General features: G+C 46.0%; 1 protein-coding gene across 1 annotated transcript; it reads left to right on the top strand.

The window, feature by feature from the left end:
• The first annotated feature begins 16,519 nt into the window (after positions 1-16,519).
• On the top strand, positions 16,520-20,486 carry LOC123144968 (serine/threonine-protein kinase AFC1). Its single transcript, XM_044564244.1, has 12 exons — positions 16,520-16,870; positions 17,412-17,589; positions 18,024-18,050; positions 18,193-18,346; positions 18,428-18,476; positions 18,564-18,678; positions 18,923-19,014; positions 19,181-19,337; positions 19,459-19,523; positions 19,654-19,751; positions 19,904-20,009; positions 20,134-20,486. The coding sequence occupies exons 1-12, from the start codon at positions 16,760-16,762 to the stop codon at positions 20,284-20,286; spliced, it is 1,305 nt and encodes a 434-aa protein (XP_044420179.1). The 5' UTR covers positions 16,520-16,759; the 3' UTR covers positions 20,287-20,486.
• The last annotated feature ends 672 nt before the right edge of the window (positions 20,487-21,158 follow it).

Raw genomic sequence — 21,158 nt, 5'->3', positions numbered from 1 at the left:
GAAGACACAATGATGGAGATCATGGTGTCATGCCGGTGACAAAGATGATCATGGTGCCCCGAAGATGGAGATCAAAGGAGCAAAATGATATTGGCCATATCATGTCACTACTTGATTGCATGTGATGTTTATCATGTTTACATCTTATTTGCTTAGAACGACGGTAGCATAAATAAGATGATCCCTCACCAAAATTTCAAGAGACGTGTTCCCCCTAACTGTGCACCGTTGCGAAGGTTCGTTGTTTCGAAGCACCACGTGATGATCGGGTGTGATAGATTCTAACGTTCGAATACAACGGGTGTTGACGAGCCTAGCATGTACAGACATGGCCTCGGAACACATGCGAAACACTTAGGTTGACTTGATGAGCCTAGCATGTACAGACATGGCCTCGGAACACAAGAGACCGAAAGGTCGAATATGAGTCGTATAGTAGATACGATCAACATGGAGATGTTCACCGATGATGACTAGTCCGTCTCACGTGATGATCGGACACGGCCTAGTTTGACTTGGATCATGTATCACTTAGATGACTAGAGGGATGTCTATCTGAGTGGGAGTTCATAATCAGATGAACTTCATTATCATGAACATACTCAAAAAAGGTCTTTGCAAATTATGTCATAGCTTGCGCTTTAGTTCTACTGGTTAAGATATGTTCCTAGAGAAAATTTAGTTGAAAGTTGGTAGTAGCAATTATGCGGACTGGGTCCGTAAACTAAGGATTGTCCTCATTGCTGCACAGAAGGCTTATGTCCTTAATGCACCGCTCGGTGTGCTGAACCTCAGCGTCGTCTGTAGATGTTGCGAAACATCTGGCATACACGTTTTGATGACTACGTGATAGTTCAGTGCGTAATGCTAACGGTTTAGAATTGTGGCACCAAAGACGTTTTTGAAACATCGCAGAACATATGAGATGTTCCGAAGACTGAAATTGGGATTTCAGACTAGTGCCCACGTCAAGAGGTATGAGACCTCTGACAAGTTTCTTAAGCCTGCAAACTAAGGGAGAAAAGCTCAATCGTTGAGCATGTGCTCAGATTGTCTGAGTACCACAATCGCTTGAATCGAGTGGGAGTTAATCTTCCAGATGAGATAGTGATGGTTCTCCATAGTCACTGCCACCAAGCTATTAGAGCTTCGTGATGAACTATAACATATCAGGGATAGACATGATGATCCTTGAGTAACTCGCGATGTTTGACACCGCGAAAGTAGAAATCAAGAAGGAGCATCAATTGTGGATGGTTAGTAAAACCACTAGTTTCTAGAAGGGCAAGGGCAAAAGGGATACTTCATGAAACAGCAAATCATTTGCTGCTCTAGTGAAGAATCCCAAGGTTGAACCCAAACCCGAGACTAAGTGCTTCTGTAATGAGGGGAACGGTCACTGAAGCAGTACTACCCTAGATACCTGGTAGATGAGAAGGCAGGCAAGGTCGACAGAAGTATATTGGATATACATTATATGAATGTGTACTTTACTAGTACTCCTAGCAGCACCAGGGTATTAGATACCGGTTCGGTTGCTAAGTGTTAGTAACTCGAAATAAAAGCTGCGGAATAAATGGAGACTGGCTAAAGGTGAGATGACGATGTGTTGGAAGTGTTTCCAAGGTTGATGTGATCAAGCATCGCATGCTCCCTCTACTATCGAGATTTGGTGTTTGCGTTGAACATGATTGGATTATGTTTATCGCAATACGGTTATTCATTTAAGGAGAATAATGGTTACTCTGTTTATTTGAATAATACCTTCAATGGTCTTGCACCTAAAATGAATCTCGATCGTAGTGATACACATGTTCATGCCAAAAGATATAAGATAGTAATGATAGTACCACATACTTGTGGCACTGCCACTTGAGTCATATTGGTATAGAACGCATGAAGAAGCTCCATGTAGATGGATCTTTGGACTCACTCGTTTTTGAAAAGAATGAGACATGCGAACCATGTCTATTGGTATATATGCATGAAGAAACTCCATGCAGATGGATCGTTTGGACTCACTTGATTTTGAATCACTTGAGACATGCAAATCATACCACATGGGCAAGATGACTGAAAGGCCTCGTTTTCAGTAAGATGGAACAAGAGAGCAACTTATTGGAAGTAATACATTTTGATGTATGCAGTCCAATGAGTGCTGAGGCATGCAGTGGATATCGTTATGTTCTTACTTCACAGATGATTTGAGTAGATGCTGAGTGTATTTACTTGATAAAACACAAGTCTGAATTATTGAAAGGTTCAAGTAATTTCAGAGTGAAGTTGAAGATCGTCGTGACAAGAGGATAAAATGTCTGTGATATGATCATAGAGATGAGTATCTGAGTTACGAGTTTGGCACACAATTAAGACATTGTGGAAAGTGTTTCACAATTAATACCGCCTGGAACACCATAGTGTGATGGTGTGTCCGAACATCATAACTGCACCCTATTGGATATGGTGCATACCATGATGTCTCTTATCGAATTACCACTATCGTTTATGGGTTAGGCATTAGAGATAACCGCATTCACTTTAAAAGGGGCACCACGCAATTCCATTGAGACGACACCGTTTAGAGAAACCTAAGTTGTCGTTTCTTAAAAGTTTGGGGCTGCGAAGCTTATGTGAAAAGGTTTCAGGATGATAAGCTCAAACCCAAAGCGGATAAATACATCTTCATAAGAATACCCAAAACAGTTGGGTATACCTCCTATTTCAGATCTGGAAGCAAAAGTAATTGCTTCTAGAAACGAGTCCTTTCTCGAGGAAAAGTTTCTCTCGAAAGAATTGAGTGGGAGGATGGTGGAGACTTGAAAAAGGTTATTGAACCGTCACTTCAACTAGTGTGTAGCAGGGCACAGGAAGTTGTTCCTATGGCACCTACACCAATTGAAGTGGAAGCTTATGATAGTGATCATGAAACTTCGGATCAAGTCACCACCAAACCTCGTAGGATGACAAGGATGCGTGCTACTTCAGAGTGGTACGTGATCCTGTCTGAGATATCATGTTGTTGGACAACACTGAACCTACGAGCTATGGAGAAGCAATGGTGGGCCCATATTCCGACAAATGGTTAGAAGCCATGAAATCCGAGATAAATGGATCTTTGAGAAGAAGACGGACGTGGACGGTAATGTTACCGTCTATGAAGCTCGACTTGTGGCAAAGAGTATTTCCACAAGTTCAAGGAGTTGACTACGATGAGATTTTCTCATCCGTAGCGATGCTTAAGTCCGTCGGAATCATGTTAGCATTAGCTGCATTTATGAAATCTGGCAGATGGATGTCAAAACAAGTTTCCTTACCAGTTTTCGTAAGGAAAGGTTGTATGTGATACAATCAGAAAGGTTTTGTCGATCCTAAGGATGCTAAAAGGTATGCTAGCTCCAGCGATCCTTCCATGGATTAGAGCAAGCATCTCGGAGTCAGAATATACGCTTTGATGGAGTGATCAAAGTTTTTGGGTTTATACAAAGTTTGTTAGAAACTTGTATTTACAATAAAGTGAGTGGGAGCGCTACAACATTTCTGATAAGTATATGTGAATGACATATTGTTGATCCGAAATGATGTAAAATTTCTGGAAAGCATAAAGGGTTGTTTGAAAGGAGTTTTTCAAAGGAAGACCTGGATAAAGCTGCTTACATATTGGGCATCAAGATCTATAGAGATAGATCAAGACGCCTGATGATACTTTCAAAGAACGCACACCTTGACATGATTTTGAAAGAGTTCAAAATAGATCAGCAAAGAAGGAGTTCTTGGCTGTGTTACAAGGTGTGAGTATTGAGTAAGACTCAAGACCTGACCACAGCAGAAGAGAGAGAAAGGACGAAGGTCGTCCCCTATGCTTTAGACGTAGGCTCTATAGTATGCTATGCTGTGTACCGCACATGAAGTGTGCCTTGCCATGAGTTGGTCAAGGGGTACAATAGTGATCCGGGAATGGATCACATGACAGCGGTCGAACTTATCCTTAGTATCTAGTGGACTAAGGAATTTTCTCGATTATGGAGGTGAAAAGGAGTTCGTCGTAAAGGGTTACGTCGATGCGAACTTTGACACTAATCCGGATGACTCTGAGTAGTAAACCGGATTCGTATAGTAGAGCAGTTATTTGAAATGGCTCCAAGTAGCGCGTGGTAGCATCCACAAGATGACATAGATATTCGTAAAGCACACACGGATCTGAAAGGTTTAGACCCGTTGACTAAATAACCTCTCTCACAAGCATAACATGATCAAACCAGAACTCATTGAGTGTTAATCACATAGAGATGTGAACTAGATTGTTGACTCTAGTAAACTCTTTGGATGTTGGTCACATGGTGATGTGACCTATGAGTGTTAATCACATGGTGATGTGGACTAGATTATTGACTCTAGTGCAAGTGGGAGACTGTTGGAAATATGCCCTAGAGGCAATAATAAATAGGTTATTATTATATTTCCTTGTTCATGATAAACGTTTATTATCCATGCTAGAATTGTATTGATAGGAAACTCAGATACATGTGTGGATACATAGACAACACCATGTCCCTAGTAAGCCTCTAGTTGACTAGCTCGTTGATCAATAGATGGTTACGGTTTCCTGACCATGGACATTGGATGTCGTTGATAACGGGATCACATCATTAGGAGAATGATGTAATGGACAAGACCCAATCCTAAGCCTAGCACAAGATCGTGTAGTTCGTTTGCTCAGAGCTTTTCTAATGTCAAGTATCATTTCCTTAGACCATGAGATTGTGCAACTCCCGGATACCGTAGGAATGCTTTGGGTGTACCAAACGTCACAACGTAACTGGGTGGCTATAAAGGTGCACTACAGGTATCTCCGAAAGTGTCTGTTGGGTTGGCACGAATCGAGACTGGGATTTGTCACTCCGTGTAAACGGAGAGGTATCTCTGGGCCCACTCGGTAGGACATCATCATAATGTGCACAATGTGACCAAGGAGTTGATCACGGGATGATGTGAGTTACGGAACGAGTAAAGAGACTTTCCGGTGACGAGATTGAACAAGGTATAGGGATACCGACGATCGAATCGCGGGCAAGTAACATACCGATAGACAAAGGGAATTGTATACGGGATTGATTGAATCCCCGACATCGTGGTTCATCCGATGAGATCATCGTGGAACATGTGGGAGCCAACATGGATATCCAGATCCCGCTGTTGGTTATTGACCGGAGAACGTCTCGGTCATGTCTGCATGGTTCCCGAACCCGTAGGGTCTACACACTTAAGGTTCGATGACGCTAGGGTTATAGGGAAAAGATATACGTGGTTACCGAATGTTGTTCGGAGTCCCGGATGAGATCCCGGACGTCACGAGGAGTTCCGGAGGTAAAGATTTATATATGGGAAGTCCTGTTTTGGTCACCGGAAAAGTTTCGGGTGATATCGGTAATGTATCGGGACCACCGGGAGGGTCCCGGGGGTCCACCAAGTGGGGCCACCAGCCCCAGGAGGCTGCGTGGGCAAAGTGTGGGAGGGGACCTGCCCCAGGTGGGCTGGTGCGCCCCCCCACCAAGGCCCAAGGCGCATGGGAGAGTGGGAGGGGGCAAACCCTAGGTCCAGATGGGCCTTAAGGCCCACCCTAGTGGCGCCCCCCCTCTCCTCCCCTTGGCCGCCCCCCTAGATGGGATCTAGGGCTGGCCTGTTGGAAATATGCCCTAGAGGCAATAATAAATGGTTATTATTATATTTCTTTGTTCATGATAATAGTCCATTATTCATGCTATAATTGTATTGTCCGGAAATCGTAATACATGTGTGAATACATAGACCACAAAGTGTCCCTAGTAAGCCTCTAGTTGACTAGCTCGTTGATCAACAGATAGTCATGGTTTCCTGACTATGGACATTGGATGTCATTGATAACGGGATCACATCATTAGGAGAATGATGTGATGGACAAGACCCAATCCTAAGCATAGCATAAAAGATCGTGTAGTTTCGTTTGCTAGAGCTTTTCCAATGTCAAGTATCTTTTCCTTAGACCATGAGATCGTGCAACTCCCGGATACCGTAGGAGTGCTTTGGGTGTGCCAAACGTCACAACGTAACTGGGTGACTACAAAGGTGCACTACGGGTATCTCCGAAAGTGTCTGTTGGGTTGGCACGGATCGAGACTGGGATTTGTCACTCCGTATGACGGAGAGGTATCTCTGGGCCCACTCGGTAATGCATCATCATAATGAGCTCAATGTGACTAAGGCGTTAGTCACGGGATCATGCATTGCGGTACGAGTAAAGAGACTTGCCGGTAACGAGATTGAACAAGGTATTGGGATACCGACGATCGAATCTCGGGCAAGTAACATACCGATTGACAAAGGGAATTGTATACGGGATTGATTGAATCCTCGACACCGTGGTTCATCCGATGAGATCATCGTGGAACATGTGGGAGCCAACATGGGTATCCAGATCCCGCTGTTGGTTATTGACCGGAGAGGCGTCTCGGTCATGTCTGCATGTCTCCCGAACCCGTAGGGTCTACACACTTAAGGTCCGGTGACGCTAGGGTTGTAGAGATATATGTATGCGGAAACCCGAAAGTTTTTCGGAGTCCCGGATGAGATCCCGGACGTCACGAGAGGTTCCGGAATGGTCCGGAGGTGAAGAATTATATATAGGAAGTCCAGTTTCGGCCACCGGGAAAGTTTCGGGGGTTATCGGTATTGTACCGGGACCACCGGAAGGGTCCCGGGGGTCCACCGGGTGGGGCCACCTGTCCCGGAGGGCCCCGTGGGCTGAAAGTGGAAGGGAACCAGCCCCTAGTGGGCTGGGGCGCCCCCCTTGGGCCTCCCCCCATGCGCCTAGGGTTGGGAACCCTAGGGGGGGAGTTCCCCCTTGCCTTGGGGGGCAAGGCACCCCTTCCCCCCACTTGGCCGCCGCCCCCCCCCTTGGATCTGATCTCCAGGGGCCGGCGCCCCCCCAGGGGGCCTATATAAAGGGGGGGAGGGAGGGCAGCAGACAACAGCCTTGGGCGCCTCCCTCCTCCCCTGCAACACCTCTCTCTCTCTCGTAGAAGCTCGGCGTAGCCCTGCACGAGACCCGCTACATCCACCACCACGCCGTCGTGCTGCTGGATCTCCATCAACCTCTCCTTCCCCCTTGCTGGATCAAGAAGGAGGAGACGTCGCTGCACCGTACGTGTGTTGAACGCGGAGGTGCCGTCCGTTCGGCACTCGGTCATCGGTGATTTGGATCACGGCGAGTACGACTCCGTCATCCACGTTCATTGGAACGCTTCCGCTCGCGATCTACAAGGGTATGTAGATGCACTCCCTTCCCTTCGTTGCTAGTATACTCCATAGATGCATCCTGGTGAACGTAGGAAAATTTTAAAATTATGCTACGATTCCCAACAGTGGCATCATGAGCCAGGCCTATGCGTAGTTACTATGCACGAGTAGAACACAAAGCAGTTGTGGGCGTTGAGTTTGCCAATTCTTCTTGCCGCTACTAGTCGTTTCTTGTTTCGGCGGCATTGTAGGATGAAGCGGCCCGGACCGACCTTACACGTACGCTTACGTGAGACAGGTTCCACCGACTGACATGCACTAGTTGCATAAGGTGGCTAGCGGGTGTCTGTCTCTCCTACTTTAGTCGGAACGGATTCGATGAAAAGGGTCCTTATGAAGGGTAAATAGAAATTGGCAAATCACGTTGTGGTCATACGTAGGTAAGAAAACGTTCTTGCTAGAAACCTACAAACCACGTAAAAACTTGCAACAACAATTAGAGGACGTCTAACTTGTTTTTGCAGCAAGTGCTATGTGATGTGATATGGCCAGAAGATGTGATGAATGATATATGTGATGTATGAGATTGATCATATTCTTGTAATAGGAATCACGACTTGCATGTCGATGAGTATGACAACCGGCAGGAGCCATAGGAGTTGTCTTTATTATTTTGCATGACCTGCGTGTCATTGAATAACGCCATGTAAATTACTTTACTTTGTTGCTAAACGCGTTAGCCATAGAAGTAGAAGTAATCGTTGGCGTGACGACTTCATGAAGACACAATGATGGAGATCATGATGATGGAGATCATGGTGTCATGCCGGTGACGAAGATGATCATGGTGCCCCGAAGATGGAGATCAAAGGAGCATGATGATATTGGCCATATCATGTCACTATTTGATTGCATGTGATGTTTATCATGTTTTTGCATCTTATTTGCTTAGAACGACGGTAGCAAGTAGGATGATCCCTTATAATAATTTCAAGAAAGTGTTCACCCTAACTGTGCACCGTTGCGAAGGTTCGTTGTTTCGAAGCACCACGTGATGATCGGGTGTGATAGATTCTAACGTTCGAATACAACGGGTGTTGACGAGCCTAGCATGTACAGACATGGCCTCGGAACACACGCAATACACTTAGGTTGACTTGACGAGCCTAGCATGTACAGACATGGCCTCGGAACACGGAGGACCGAAAGGTCGAGCATGAGTCGTATAGAAGATACGATCAACATGGAGATGTTCACCGATCTTGACTAGTCCGTCTCACGTGATGATCGGACACGGCCTAGTTGAATTCGGATCATGTTTCACTTAGATGACTAGAGGGATGTCTATCTGAGTGGGAGTTCATTAAATAATTTGATTAGATGAACTTAATTATCATGAACTTAGTCTAAAATCTTTACACTATGTATTGTAGATCAAATGGCCCACGTTGTCCTCAATTTCAACGCGTTCCTAGAGAAAACCAAGCTGAAAGATGATGGCAGCAACTATACGGACTGGGTCCGGAACCTGAGGCTCATCCTCATAGTAGCCAAGAAAGATTATGTCTTAGAAGCACCGCTAGGTGAAGCACCAATCCCAGAGAACCAAGACGTTATGAACGCTTGGCAGCAGCGTGCTGATGATTACTCCCTCGTTCAGTGCGGCATGCTTTACAGCTTAGAACCGGGTCTCCAAAAGCGTTTTGAGAAACATGGAGCATATGAGATGTTCGAGGAGCTGAAACTGGTTTTTCAAGCTCATGCCCGGGTCGAGAGATATGATGTCTCCGACAAGTTCTTCAGCTGTAAAATGGAGGAGAACAGTTCTGTTAGTGAGCACATACTCAGAATGTCTGGGTTGCACAACCGCTTGTCTCAGCTGGGAGTTAATCTCCCGGATGACGCGGTCATTGACAGAATCCTCCAGTCGCTTCCACCAAGCTACAAGAGCTTTGTGATGAACTACAATATGCAGGGGATGGAAAAGACCATTCCCGAGGTATATTCAATGCTGAAATCAGCGGAAGGGGAGATCAGAAAAGAACATCAAGTGTTGATGGTGAATAAAACCACTAAGTTCAAGAAGGGCAAGGGTAAGAAGAACTTCAAGAAGGACGGCAAGGGAGTTGCCGCGCCCGGTAAACCAGTTACTGGGAAGAAGTCAAAGAATGGACCCAAGCCCGAGACTGAGTGCTTTTATTGCAAGGGAAGTGGTCACTGGAAGCGGAACTGCCCCAAATACTTAGCGGACAAGAAGAAGGCCGGCAACACCCAAGGTATATGTGATATACAAGTAATTGATGTGTACCTTACCAGTACTCGTAGTAGCTCCTGGGTATTTGATACCGGTGCGGTTGCTCATATTTGTAACTCAAAACAGGAACTACGGAATAAACGGAGACTGGCAAAGGACGAGGTGACGATGCGCGTCGGGAATGGTTCCAAGGTCGATGTGATCGCCGTCGGCACGCTACCTCTGCATCTCCCTACGGGATTAGTTTTAAACCTCAATAATTGTTATTTAGTGCCAGCTTTGAGCATGAACATTGTATCTGGATCTCGTTTAATTCGAGATGGCTACTCATTTAAATCCGAGAATAATGGTTGTTCTATTTATTTGAGAGATATGTTTTATGGTCATGCCCCGCTGGTCAATGGTTTATTTTTGATGAATCTCGAACGTGATGTTACACATATTCATAGTGTGAATACCAAAAGATGTAAAGTTGATAACGATAGTCCCACATACTTGTGGCACTGCCGCCTTGGTCACATTGGTGTCAAGCGCATGAAGAAGCTCCATGCAGATGGACTTTTGGAGTCTCTTGATTACGAATCATTTGACACGTGCGAACCATGCCTCATGGGTAAGATGACCAAGACTCCGTTCTCCGGAACAATGGAGCGAGCAACCAACTTATTGGAAATCATACATACCGATGTGTGTGGTCCAATGAGTGTTGAGGCTCGCGGAGGATATCGTTATGTTCTCACTCTCACTGATGATTTAAGTAGATATGGGTATGTCTACCTAATGAAACACAAGTCTGAAACCTTTGAAAAGTTCAAGGAATTTCAGAGTGAAGTTGAGAATCAACGTGACAGAAAATAAAATTCTTACGATCAGATCGTGGTGGAGAATATTTAAGTCACGAATTTGGTACACACTTAAGGAAATGTGGAATAGTTTCACAACTCACGCCGCCTGGAACACCTCAGAGAAATGGTGTGTCCGAACGTCGTAATCGCACTCTATTGGATATGGTGCGATCTATGATGTCTCTTACCGATTTACCGCTCTCATTTTGGGGTTATGCTTTAGAGACTGCCGCATTCACTTTAAATAGGGCTCCGTCGAAATCCGTTGAGACGACACCGTATGAATTATGGTTTGGGAAGAAACCTAAGCTGTCGTTTCTAAAAGTTTGGGGATGCGATGCTTATGTCAAGAAACTTCAACCTGAAAAGCTCGAACCCAAATCGGAAAAATGCGTCTTCATAGGATACCCTAAGGAAACTATTGGGTATACCTTCTACCTCAGATCCGAAGGCAAGATCTTCGTTGCCAAGAACGGGTCCTTTCTAGAGAAGGAGTTTCTCTCGAAAGAATTGAGTGGGAGGAAAGTGGAACTTGATGAGGTGATAGTCACCCCTTCCGAACCGGAAAGTAGCGCAGCGCGGGAAAATGTTCCTGTGGTGCCTACACCGACTGGGGAGGAAGTTAATGATGATGATCATGAAGCTTCAGATCAAGTTACTGAACTTCGTAGGTCCACAAGGACACGTTCCGCACCAGAGTGGTACGGCAACCCTGTCCTGGAAATCATGTTGTTAGACAACGGTGAACCTTCGAACTATGAAGAAGCGATGGCGGGCCCGGATTCCGACAAATGGCTAGAAGCCATGAAATCCGAGATAGAATCCATGTATGAAAACAAAGTATGGACTTTGACTGACTTGCCCGATGAGCGGCGAGCCATAGAAAACAAATGGATCTTTAAGAAGAAGACGGACGCAGATGGTAATGTGACCATCTACAAAGCTCGACTTGTCGCTAAGGGTTATCGACAAGTTCAAGGGGTTGACTACGATGAGACTTTCTCACCCGTAGCGAAGCTGAAGTCCGTCCGAATCATGTTAGCAATTGCCGCATACTATGATTATGAGATATGGCAGATGGACGTCAAAACGGCATTCCTTAATGGCTTCCTTAAGGAAGAGTTGTATATGATGCAGCCGGAAGGTTTTGTCGATCCTAAGAATGCTAACAAAGTATGCAAGCTCCAACGCTCAATTTATGGGCTGGTGCAAGCATCTCGGAGTTGGAACATTCGCTTTGATGAGATGATCAAAGCGTTTGGGTTTACACAGACTTATGGAGAAGCCTGTGTTTACAAGAAAGTGAGTGGGAGCTCTGTAGCATTTCTCATATTATATGTGGATGACATACTATTGATGGGAAATGATATAGAATTCTTGGAAAGTATAAAGGCCTATTTGAATAAGTGTTTTTCAATGAAGGACCTTGGAGAAGCTGCTTATATATTAGGCATCAAGATCTATAGGGATAGATCAAGACGCCTCATTGGTCTTTCACAGAGTACATACCTTGACAAGATATTGAAGAAGTTCAATATGGATCAGTCCAAGAAGGGGTTCTTGCCTGTATTGCAAGGTGTGCAATTGAGCACGGCTCAATGCCCGACCACGGCAGAAGATATAGAAGAGATGAGTGTCATCCCCTATGCCTCGGCCATAGGGTCTATTATGTATGCCATGCTGTGTACCAGACCTGATGTAAACCTTGCCGTAAGTTTGGTAGGAAGGTACCAAAGTAATCCCGGCAAGGAACACTGGACAGCGGTCAAGAATATCCTGAAGTACCTGAAGAGGACTAAGGATATGTTTCTCGTTTATGGAGGTGACGAAGAGCTCGTCGTAAAGGGTTACGTCGACGCTAGCTTCGACACAGATCTGGATGACTCGAAGTCACAGACCGGATACGTGTATATTTTGAATGGAGGAGCAGTAAGCTGGTGCAGTTGCAAGCAAAGCGTCGTGGCGGGATCTACATGTGAAGCGGAGTACATGGCAGCCTCGGAGGCAGCACAGGAAGCAGTCTGGATGAAGGAGTTCATTACCGACCTAGGGGTGATTCCCAATGCGTCGGGCCCGATGACTCTCTTCTGTGACAACACTGGAGCTATTGCCCTTGCGAAGGAGCCCAGGTTTCACAGGAAGACCAGGCATATCAAGCGTCGCTTCAACTCCATTCGTGAAAGTGTTCAAAATGGAGACATAGATATTTGTAAAGTACACACGGACCTGAATGTAGCAGATCCGTTGACTAAACCTCTCCCTAGGGCAAAACATGATCAACACCAGGACGCAATGGGTGTTCGATTCATCACAATGTAACTAGATTATTGACTCTAGTGCAAGTGGGAGACTGTTGGAAATATGCCCTAGAGGCAATAATAAATGGTTATTATTATATTTCTTTGTTCATGATAATTGTCTATTATTCATGCTATAATTGTATTGTCCGGAAATCGTAATACATGTGTGAATACATAGACCACAACGTGTCCCTAGTAAGCCTCTAGTTGACTAGCTCGTTGATCAACAGATAGTCATGGTTTCCTGACTATGGACATTGGATGTCATTGATAACGGGATCACATCATTAGGAGAATGATGTGATGGACAAGACCCAATCCTAAGCATAGCATAAAAGATCGTGTAGTTTCGTTTGCTAGAGCTTTTCCAATGTCAAGTATCTTTTCCTTAGACCATGAGATCGTGCAACTCCCGGATACCGTAGGAGTGCTTTGGGTGTGCCAAACGTCACAACGTAACTGGGTGACTATAAAGGTGCACTACGGGTATCTCCGAAAGTGTCTGTTGGGTTGGCACGGATCGAGACTGGGATTTGTCACTCCGTATGACGGAGAGGTATCTCTGGGCCCACTCGGTAATGCATCATCATAATGAGCTCAATGTGACTAAGGCGTTAGTCACGGGATCATGCATTGCGGTACGAGTAAAGAGACTTGCCGGTAACGAGATTGAACAAGGTATTGGGATACCGACGATCGAATCTCGGGCAAGTAACATACCGATTGACAAAGGGAATTGTATACGGGATTGATTGAATCCTCGACACCGTGGTTCATCCGATGAGATCATCGTGGAACATGTGGGAGCCAACATGGGTATCCAGATCCCGCTGTTGGTTATTGACCGGAGAGGCGTCTCGGTCATGTCTGCATGTCTCCCGAACCCGTAGGGTCTACACACTTAAGGTCGGTGACGCTAGGGTTGTAGAGATATATGTATGCGGAAACCCGAAAGTTGTTCGGAGTCCCGGATGAGATCCCGGACGTCACGAGAGGTTCCGGAATGGTCCGGAGGTGAAGAATTATATATAGGAAGTCCAGTTTCGGCCACCGGGAAAGTTTCGGGGGTTATCGGTATTGCACCGGGACCACCGGAAGGGTCCCGGGGGTCCACCGGGTGGGGCCACCTGTCCCGGAGGGCCCCGTGGGCTGAAAGTGGAAGGGAACCAGCCCCTAGTGGGCTGGGGCGCCCCCCTTGGGCCTCCCCCCATGCGCCTAGGGTTGGGAACCCTAGGGGGGAGTTCCCCCTTGCCTTGGGGGGCAAGGCACCCCTTCCCCCCCACTTGGCCGCCGCCCCCCCCCTTGGATCTGATCTCCAGGGGCCGGCGCCCCCCCAGGGGGCCTATATAAAGGGGGGGGGAGGGAGGGCAGCAGACAACAGCCTTGGGCGCCTCCCTCCTCCCCTGCAACACCTCTCTCTCTCGTAGAAGCTCGGCGTAGCCCTGCACGAGACCCGCTACATCCACCACCACGCCATCATGCTGCTGGATCTCCATCAACCTCTCCTTCCCCCTTGCTGGATCAAGAAGGAGGAGACGTCGCTGCACCGTACGTGTGTTGAACGCGGAGGTGCCGTCCGTTCGGCACTCGGTCATCGGTGATTTGGATCACGGCGAGTACGACTCCGTCATCCACGTTCATTGGAACGCTTCCGCTCGCGATCTACAAGGGTATGTAGATGCACTCCCTTCCCTTTGTTGCTAGTATACTCCATAGATGCATCTTGGTGAACGTAGGAAAATTTTAAAATTATGCTACGATTCCCACATGGCCGCCAGCCCTTGGGGTGGAAACCCTAGAGGGGGCGCAGCCCCCTCACCCCCCTATATATAGTTGAGGTTTGGGGCTGCCCAAGACACGAGAACGTCTCTCTTTCGGCACAACCCTACCCCTCTCCCTCCTCCTTCTCTCCCGCGGTGCTTGGCGAAGCCCTGCGGGATTGCCACGCTCCTCCACCACCACCACGCCGTCGTGCTGCTGCTGGACGGAGTCTTCCCCAACCTCTCCCTCTCTCCTTGCTGGATCAAGGCGTGGGAGACGTCACCGGGCCGCACGTGTGTTGAACACGGAGGCACCGTTCTTCGGTGCTTAGATCGGAATCAACCGCGATCTGAATCGCTACGAGTACGACTCCCTCATCCGCGCTCTTGCAACGCTTCCGCATCGCGATCTACAAGGGTATGTAGATGCACTCTCCTTCCCCTCGTTGCTAGATTACTCCATAGATTGATCTTGGTGATGCGTAGAAAATTTTGAATTTCTGCTACGTTCCCCAACACCTTAGAGGTTAGAGCTAAAAGAGGGTAAACTCGTTACCCTATGTTTTGCGGACCACCAACCCCAATTACCTGATCGGGGAAGAGTAGCCATAGCATGCATGCCAGCGTCACCATAGAGCTCCGTTGGGAATATGCAAACACACTCATACCAGACCGCTACTGGAACTTCTTCAAGATGATGCACCGACGCATGCGCTTGTGATGTCATCTCAAAATGAGTCCTTCAGAACGATGCAGATGTATGCATAGAGCGCAAACAAGACCACCTTCTCGCTCCCCACATGCGTTATGTCAACCGGGAATGAAGCCCTCCAAGATGATGCAAAGGGGAGGTAAGAGAGGTTAATTCATGGACAAGAGGGAACTCCTGAGCCCCTTTGGTGGTCGCGACTCAAGAGAAAGACCCTAAGTTCTTCATCTTGATGTACAAACCAATTTATTGTTTTTTGTTACCTGTAGATTCAACCCGTAGGTTCAATCATCAAAGTACTATGGTACTACCTATCAACCACCAAATAGCTCAACCAATACACACATAAGGCCAACAATAGTCATTATGCTAGATCCCTAGCGGCAATCGGTGTTGTACCAAGATTATAACCAACAATCTATAATGACACACCGAATTACTTTGCAAGCGATTTTCCTCGCCAAACTGGATACCATTACTCTTTTGATATTTGCTATATAGCTATTTCAAAAGAGGGTGTGGCTAGAAATTAGTCAGCTGAAAATATTGTTTGAGGTGAGTCGATTTTTGGATCGTTGGATGCGAACTCAATGGCCCACAGTCTTTCTTCAACCTCTCGACGCATCTTCTTCCTTGAGCCGCCAGCCACCACCGGCCTAACCGCCGGTCCCCGCCGCCCACGGCTGGCGGCGCTCCCGCGCCACCTCGCCGCTCCGTCCTCCCCGAAACCACTCCTCATCGCCGGTCCTCCCTCTAGCCCCCCCCCCCCCCCCCGCATTGAGCTTTTTCTTCGGCGAATCCCCACACCACCGTCCCACCACGCCGTCCACCACCGCCCCACCCTGAATCCTAAGATAGATAATGGGGTGATGACGGCGGTCCCTTCCTTCTCTCCGGCAAGGCCCTCCCTTCTCCTTCCTTCATTCCAAAACCGACTGGCGCCGAATTCGAATCAACTAACTAATGTGTACCTAAACCGTTCAAAAGAATACAAACTCTATGATAGCCACATGTAAGCTGTGTTATCATCATAAACAACTAATCATTGCAAGCTCTGGAAAAAATATCATGCACCATGACAGTTCACTCAGCTGATGATTGCTAATCCGGAGAATGCACCATTGGAAGATTCTAAACAAAAAGAAGAATACGCGTAGTACCATCAGAAGGAGGTTGAAACCGTTTTCCCACCCACTGCCGCTGCGACGACAGCTCGGATTCGAAATTCGACCCGAAATCACAGAAGCACCTCACGAAAGAGTCCAACGGGCCCAAGATATTTTACGACAAGCACCAGAAAGAAAAGAGGCGCTGAGCTGATCGGCCCAAGGGAAAGATATCCAAGGGACCGAGGCAACGAAGCCTAAAAACGAGCTAACCATAGTTAGTTCGCCTTACCTTTCCCGCACGATACAGACCAAACCAGGGTTCCGCGTACGCCAACGGCGAAGCCAAACCACTATCATCCTCTTCCTCGACCTCGAGCTTCCCCCCGTCCCCTCCATTCCCCTCGCACAGGATTCCCCAGATCGACGCCCGGTTCGTCCCGAACCGCACCGGAATCCCCCGCCGGATTGGCCCCGCCCATGGTGTAATCGAGGGCCCCGAGCGCGCTGGCGATGGAGGCGCAGTGGCTCGCCGAGTACCCGCACCAGGCCGCCGACAACCGGCCGCGCAAGCGCCCCCGGCTCGCCTGGGATGCCGCGTCGCAGCTCTTCCCGCCTCCCAAGGTATCGTGCACGTGGCTTCCCGCCTCGATCCGCTTCTAGGCGCGTCGTTAGGTGTTGGTTTTCAGGCTAGATCTACTCCTGGTTTCGTTAGGTTTGGGCGGGACGGCCCGATCCAGGTGCGGGGCTGGTGGTTTGGCGGTTCTGCCATGTGGTTGTTGCGGATCATCGGTGAGATTTTGCGAATTAGTGGAATAAGCCGGGAACAAGTTGCCGGTGCATAGAGAAACTTTCGATAAAAAGCGAGACGGGGGACTGTGCAACCTCTGTGCTGCTCAATTTATGGGTCTGGCAAGTAAAACCTGTTAATAATTGTCGTATAACCGTCGATTAATGAATGTCCCATCTTTTGGAAGAACTCGCGAGCGTTACTCGATGAGCTGCTCTACTGGACAGTGAATTCGAAGGACGCCAGGCGGTGTGTGGTCATTGTGCCGCGAATCACGTGGCGGGCGTTTAGCCGTTTCTCTTCTATTAAATTCTTTTATGCTCGTTATCGGTCTAGTTATTTGTCGTTACTAAGAATATCTGTTGGCTTTTGTAGGCAATCCCGATGCTATATTGTGGGCAGGAACTAATCAACGGTAATTTCACTACTGCTTTCCTGCCGCCGCCACCAATTTATTATGCTGGACCGCCGCGGAATCTTTCGCCCCCTTGGAGGCCGGATGACAAGGATGGCCACTATGTTTTCACACTCGGCGAGAACCTTACGCCAAGATGTACATTCCACAGCTCAATCTTTTATGTATTTATTTTTGCTTGAACAGGTTACTTGTTTTCTCGACACAGTTAGCTCAGCTGCTTTATTTAGGTGATGTTTCTAGTGATGAAGTGCCTGTACTATTGAATGTTAATGTTAAATATGGGCATGCGGCTTTCATCTTTGTTATTCTGGCTTTGCATAATTATTTCCCGGTTTATCAGTCATTAACCGCTCCCAGTAAACCATGATAATGTTTCTCTGAATCTCTTAACTTGGCTTGTAACAAGTTTTCCATGTGCCATGGTCATGTCTTTTAGATGTGTGCTAACCGCTCAATGCCTTCACGCCTTCTAGCTTTACTTAATGTTATATTTCTGTTTCACTGCCTCCAGAAGAGACAGTTTGAGTTAATTATAAGCTCTCTCATTGTTTTCCTGTATGTCAATGCAGATAGGATACTCAGCAAGATGGGCGAAGGTTGGTTTGCTTCTCCTCCCTTGTCTTTGTTTGGAATGCTTAGTTTTGAAGTGAATACTACAGCGTAGTAAGACATTGTCTCCCACACTCGTAAAGTTGAGCCATTATTTACCCAGTATCTGCCTTTCTGAACGTTTTACAGGGACCTTTGGACAAGTTTTGGAATGCTGGGACTTGGAAAACCAAGAATCAGTAGCTATCAAGATTGTGCGTTCCCTGCAGAAATACCGGGAGGCTGCTATGATTGAAATTGACGTGCTTCAGAGACTTGGGAAGCATGATTTTACTGGTAGTCGGTAAGTAATTTACCTTCCTTGATTTACTTCTTAACTCTATGTTGAATTGATGGGTTTGCATGAATGGTTCTATGCCTGCAGTTGTGTGCAAATACGGAATTGGTTTGACTATCGTAATCATATATGTATAGTAAGTACATATGGATCAAGAAGATTATACTTATCTTTTATTTTATTGATGGCCTAGAGTTTAATCATGAGTTAATGACCTTTTCAGGTATTTGAGAAGCTTGGACCAAGCTTATACGACTTCCTACGGAAGAATAGCTACCGTTCATTTCCTATTGATCTTGTTCGGGAGTTTGCCAGACAAATATTAGAGTCTGTTACATGTGAGTATTTTTGATTCTGCAGTTTGCTGTATTAGACAAATTTCTGTTTTGTTGTAACCTTGCCCTAATGTGCTAAATTATTCCTTTCTGTCTCTGTATGCCAGTGTTAAGCACCTATATATTTTTTTTGTCTTTTGGTAGAAATTCCCTTCCCCAGACCCCACCTTGTGTGTGAGCTTTCAGGACTGGGTACACCCTTTTTGTGCCTATACATAACAATTATATTTTTTTCTTACCTCTGCAGTTATGCATGACCTGCGGCTTATTCACACAGATCTTAAGCCAGAGAACATTCTCCTTGTTTCACCTGATACAATCAGGGTTCATGATTATAAGGTACTGAACTTCTAAATTAGAACCTGGCCTAAATTGGAGATTTTCCAAATGTATACTTTTTTCATTCATTCTTTGGAGGTGATCCATTGGTTACTTGATGCTCTTTACTGCATAAGTAAATTTCTTTTTCTTTCTTTCTAAACTCAGTTTTCTTTTCTCCATGAAGATTCCTATACGCCCACCCAAGGATGGGTCTGTTTTCAAGAACCTTCCAAAATCGAGTGCTATCAAGCTTATCGATTTTGGAAGTACAACATTCGATCATCAAGATCACAATTATGTCGTGTCAACAAGACATTACCGTGCCCCAGAAGTTATCCTTGGTACAAAGAACATTTTTTCTCTTTCAGTTTTCCTTAAATAGACAATACACCCTTCACTTTAGTGCACTTTGTTTTATGACTACGTTGTTTATTTTTTTGTTATATTCTATTCTGTTTGTAGGTCTTGGGTGGAATTATCCATGCGATCTTTGGAGTGTGGGATGCATTTTGGTTGAGCTCTGCTCGGTTAGTACACAATAGCTGCCATCTGTACTTGACCTGCTTAATTTTTACATATATCTAGTGCCAGTTATTTGTGAATCTCCGGTTATTGTGAGATTTACTTTGTCCTTTTGGTTCTGCATGGAAATTCTAGGGGGAGGCTTTATTTCAAACACATGAAAATTTGGAGCATCTTGCTATGATGGAGAAGGTTCTAGGCCCCCTTCCCAAACACATGATCGCCAGAGCTGAGTATGTATACAAGAGCTTTATAAGTTTGTATGAACTGTTAAGTTAATACCAGATGATGCGCATCCGGGCATAGGCTGCTGCCTAGGTTCATCTGATGAATGCTAAGTTGGATAAATGGTTACTGACATACATTGATTCATGCCATTCTGCAGTAGACGAGCTGAGAAATACTTCAGGCGTGGACTAAGGCTTGACTGGCCAGAGGGGGCAGCCTCACGAGAAAGCATGAAGGCAGTATGGAAATTGCCTCGTCTGCAGGTAATTACTGTTTGACGTTGTCACTACTCTTATCAGCATAACACATTTTTCTGTGCTTAAGGTGTGATAGATAGCTGATATTTTATCTTGAGCAATTCTAATTCTAGTCATGGAATTTATGCAGAATCTGGTCATGCAACATGTCAATCATTCTGCTGGGGATCTAATAGATCTTCTTCAGGGGCTTCTTCGGTATGATCCTGATGAGCGTCTTAAGGCACGACAAGCTCTTCAACACCCTTTCTTTACCAGATGCCACAGAAGATGTGGTTACTGAGAGTATACTGAGAATGAAATGCTCAATTCTGTATTTCTTCATTTCGATGTGTAAGAGCTACCAAAAAAATGGAAATGTTCTGCAGAAAATGAAATGTGCTAACTCACATTCTGTTCAATGATGTGAAAGGTAACTGTTGTATATAAAATGAGTTTGTTGACAGTTGATTTATTTAAACCAGGCGGTACTTTTTCAGTTGATACATGCCTTCGAAATCCATACTAATTTTTCCCAGACTACTCAGTACTAACAGGTAGCATGCAGAAATCTCAAATCTCTAACTTGAGGATAGTCACTGAGGATTAGGGGGATGCAGTGGCTGGCTTGCATGAAAGACTGTTACAAATTTGATGGCGACAAACGGTGAGCACTCTGTCCATCTGATTCAGTCTAGCTGTATGCCTCAGACAGTCTTAACAGATAGTCTTGAGTGCATCTAGGATTTCATTATTATTTCTTCTGCAGCTGTTGACATTTTCGGTTGAAATAGCATTTTTTTTGTCATGTCGGTGTGTCAATATGCCTGGAAGAAAATCCATGAATGCCCAACTTCGATAACACTAGTTTTACTGTTATGGTTCAAACTGGTTTTTTATAGCAATGAATGTTTGTCCCAGGCTTGGCTATGATTTTCTGTGGGCTGGTTAGCATCGACCATCTTACTGAGTCAGCTGGCTGGCACCTTGAATTTGAAACTAAATCAAGCTTAAACAAAGCCTTAACATGGTATTATTTTTGGCTCCACTAGAATGGCAATCCTTGAGCCCTTTACCCAACTTAGTTGGTGCTTTAATGATATTCTCTTAAAAGGCAACTGTGTAATGCAAGTGGGCCATGTCGAGCGACCCACACTGATCCATCTTAGTTCTGTC

The sequence above is a fragment of the Triticum aestivum genome, chromosome 6D (genome assembly GCF_018294505.1).
Source record: "Triticum aestivum cultivar Chinese Spring chromosome 6D, IWGSC CS RefSeq v2.1, whole genome shotgun sequence".
Lineage (NCBI taxonomy): Eukaryota > Viridiplantae > Streptophyta > Magnoliopsida > Poales > Poaceae > Triticum > Triticum aestivum.
Note: the sequence above shows the minus strand (reverse complement) of the source record. Positions and strands in the feature narration are given on the sequence as shown.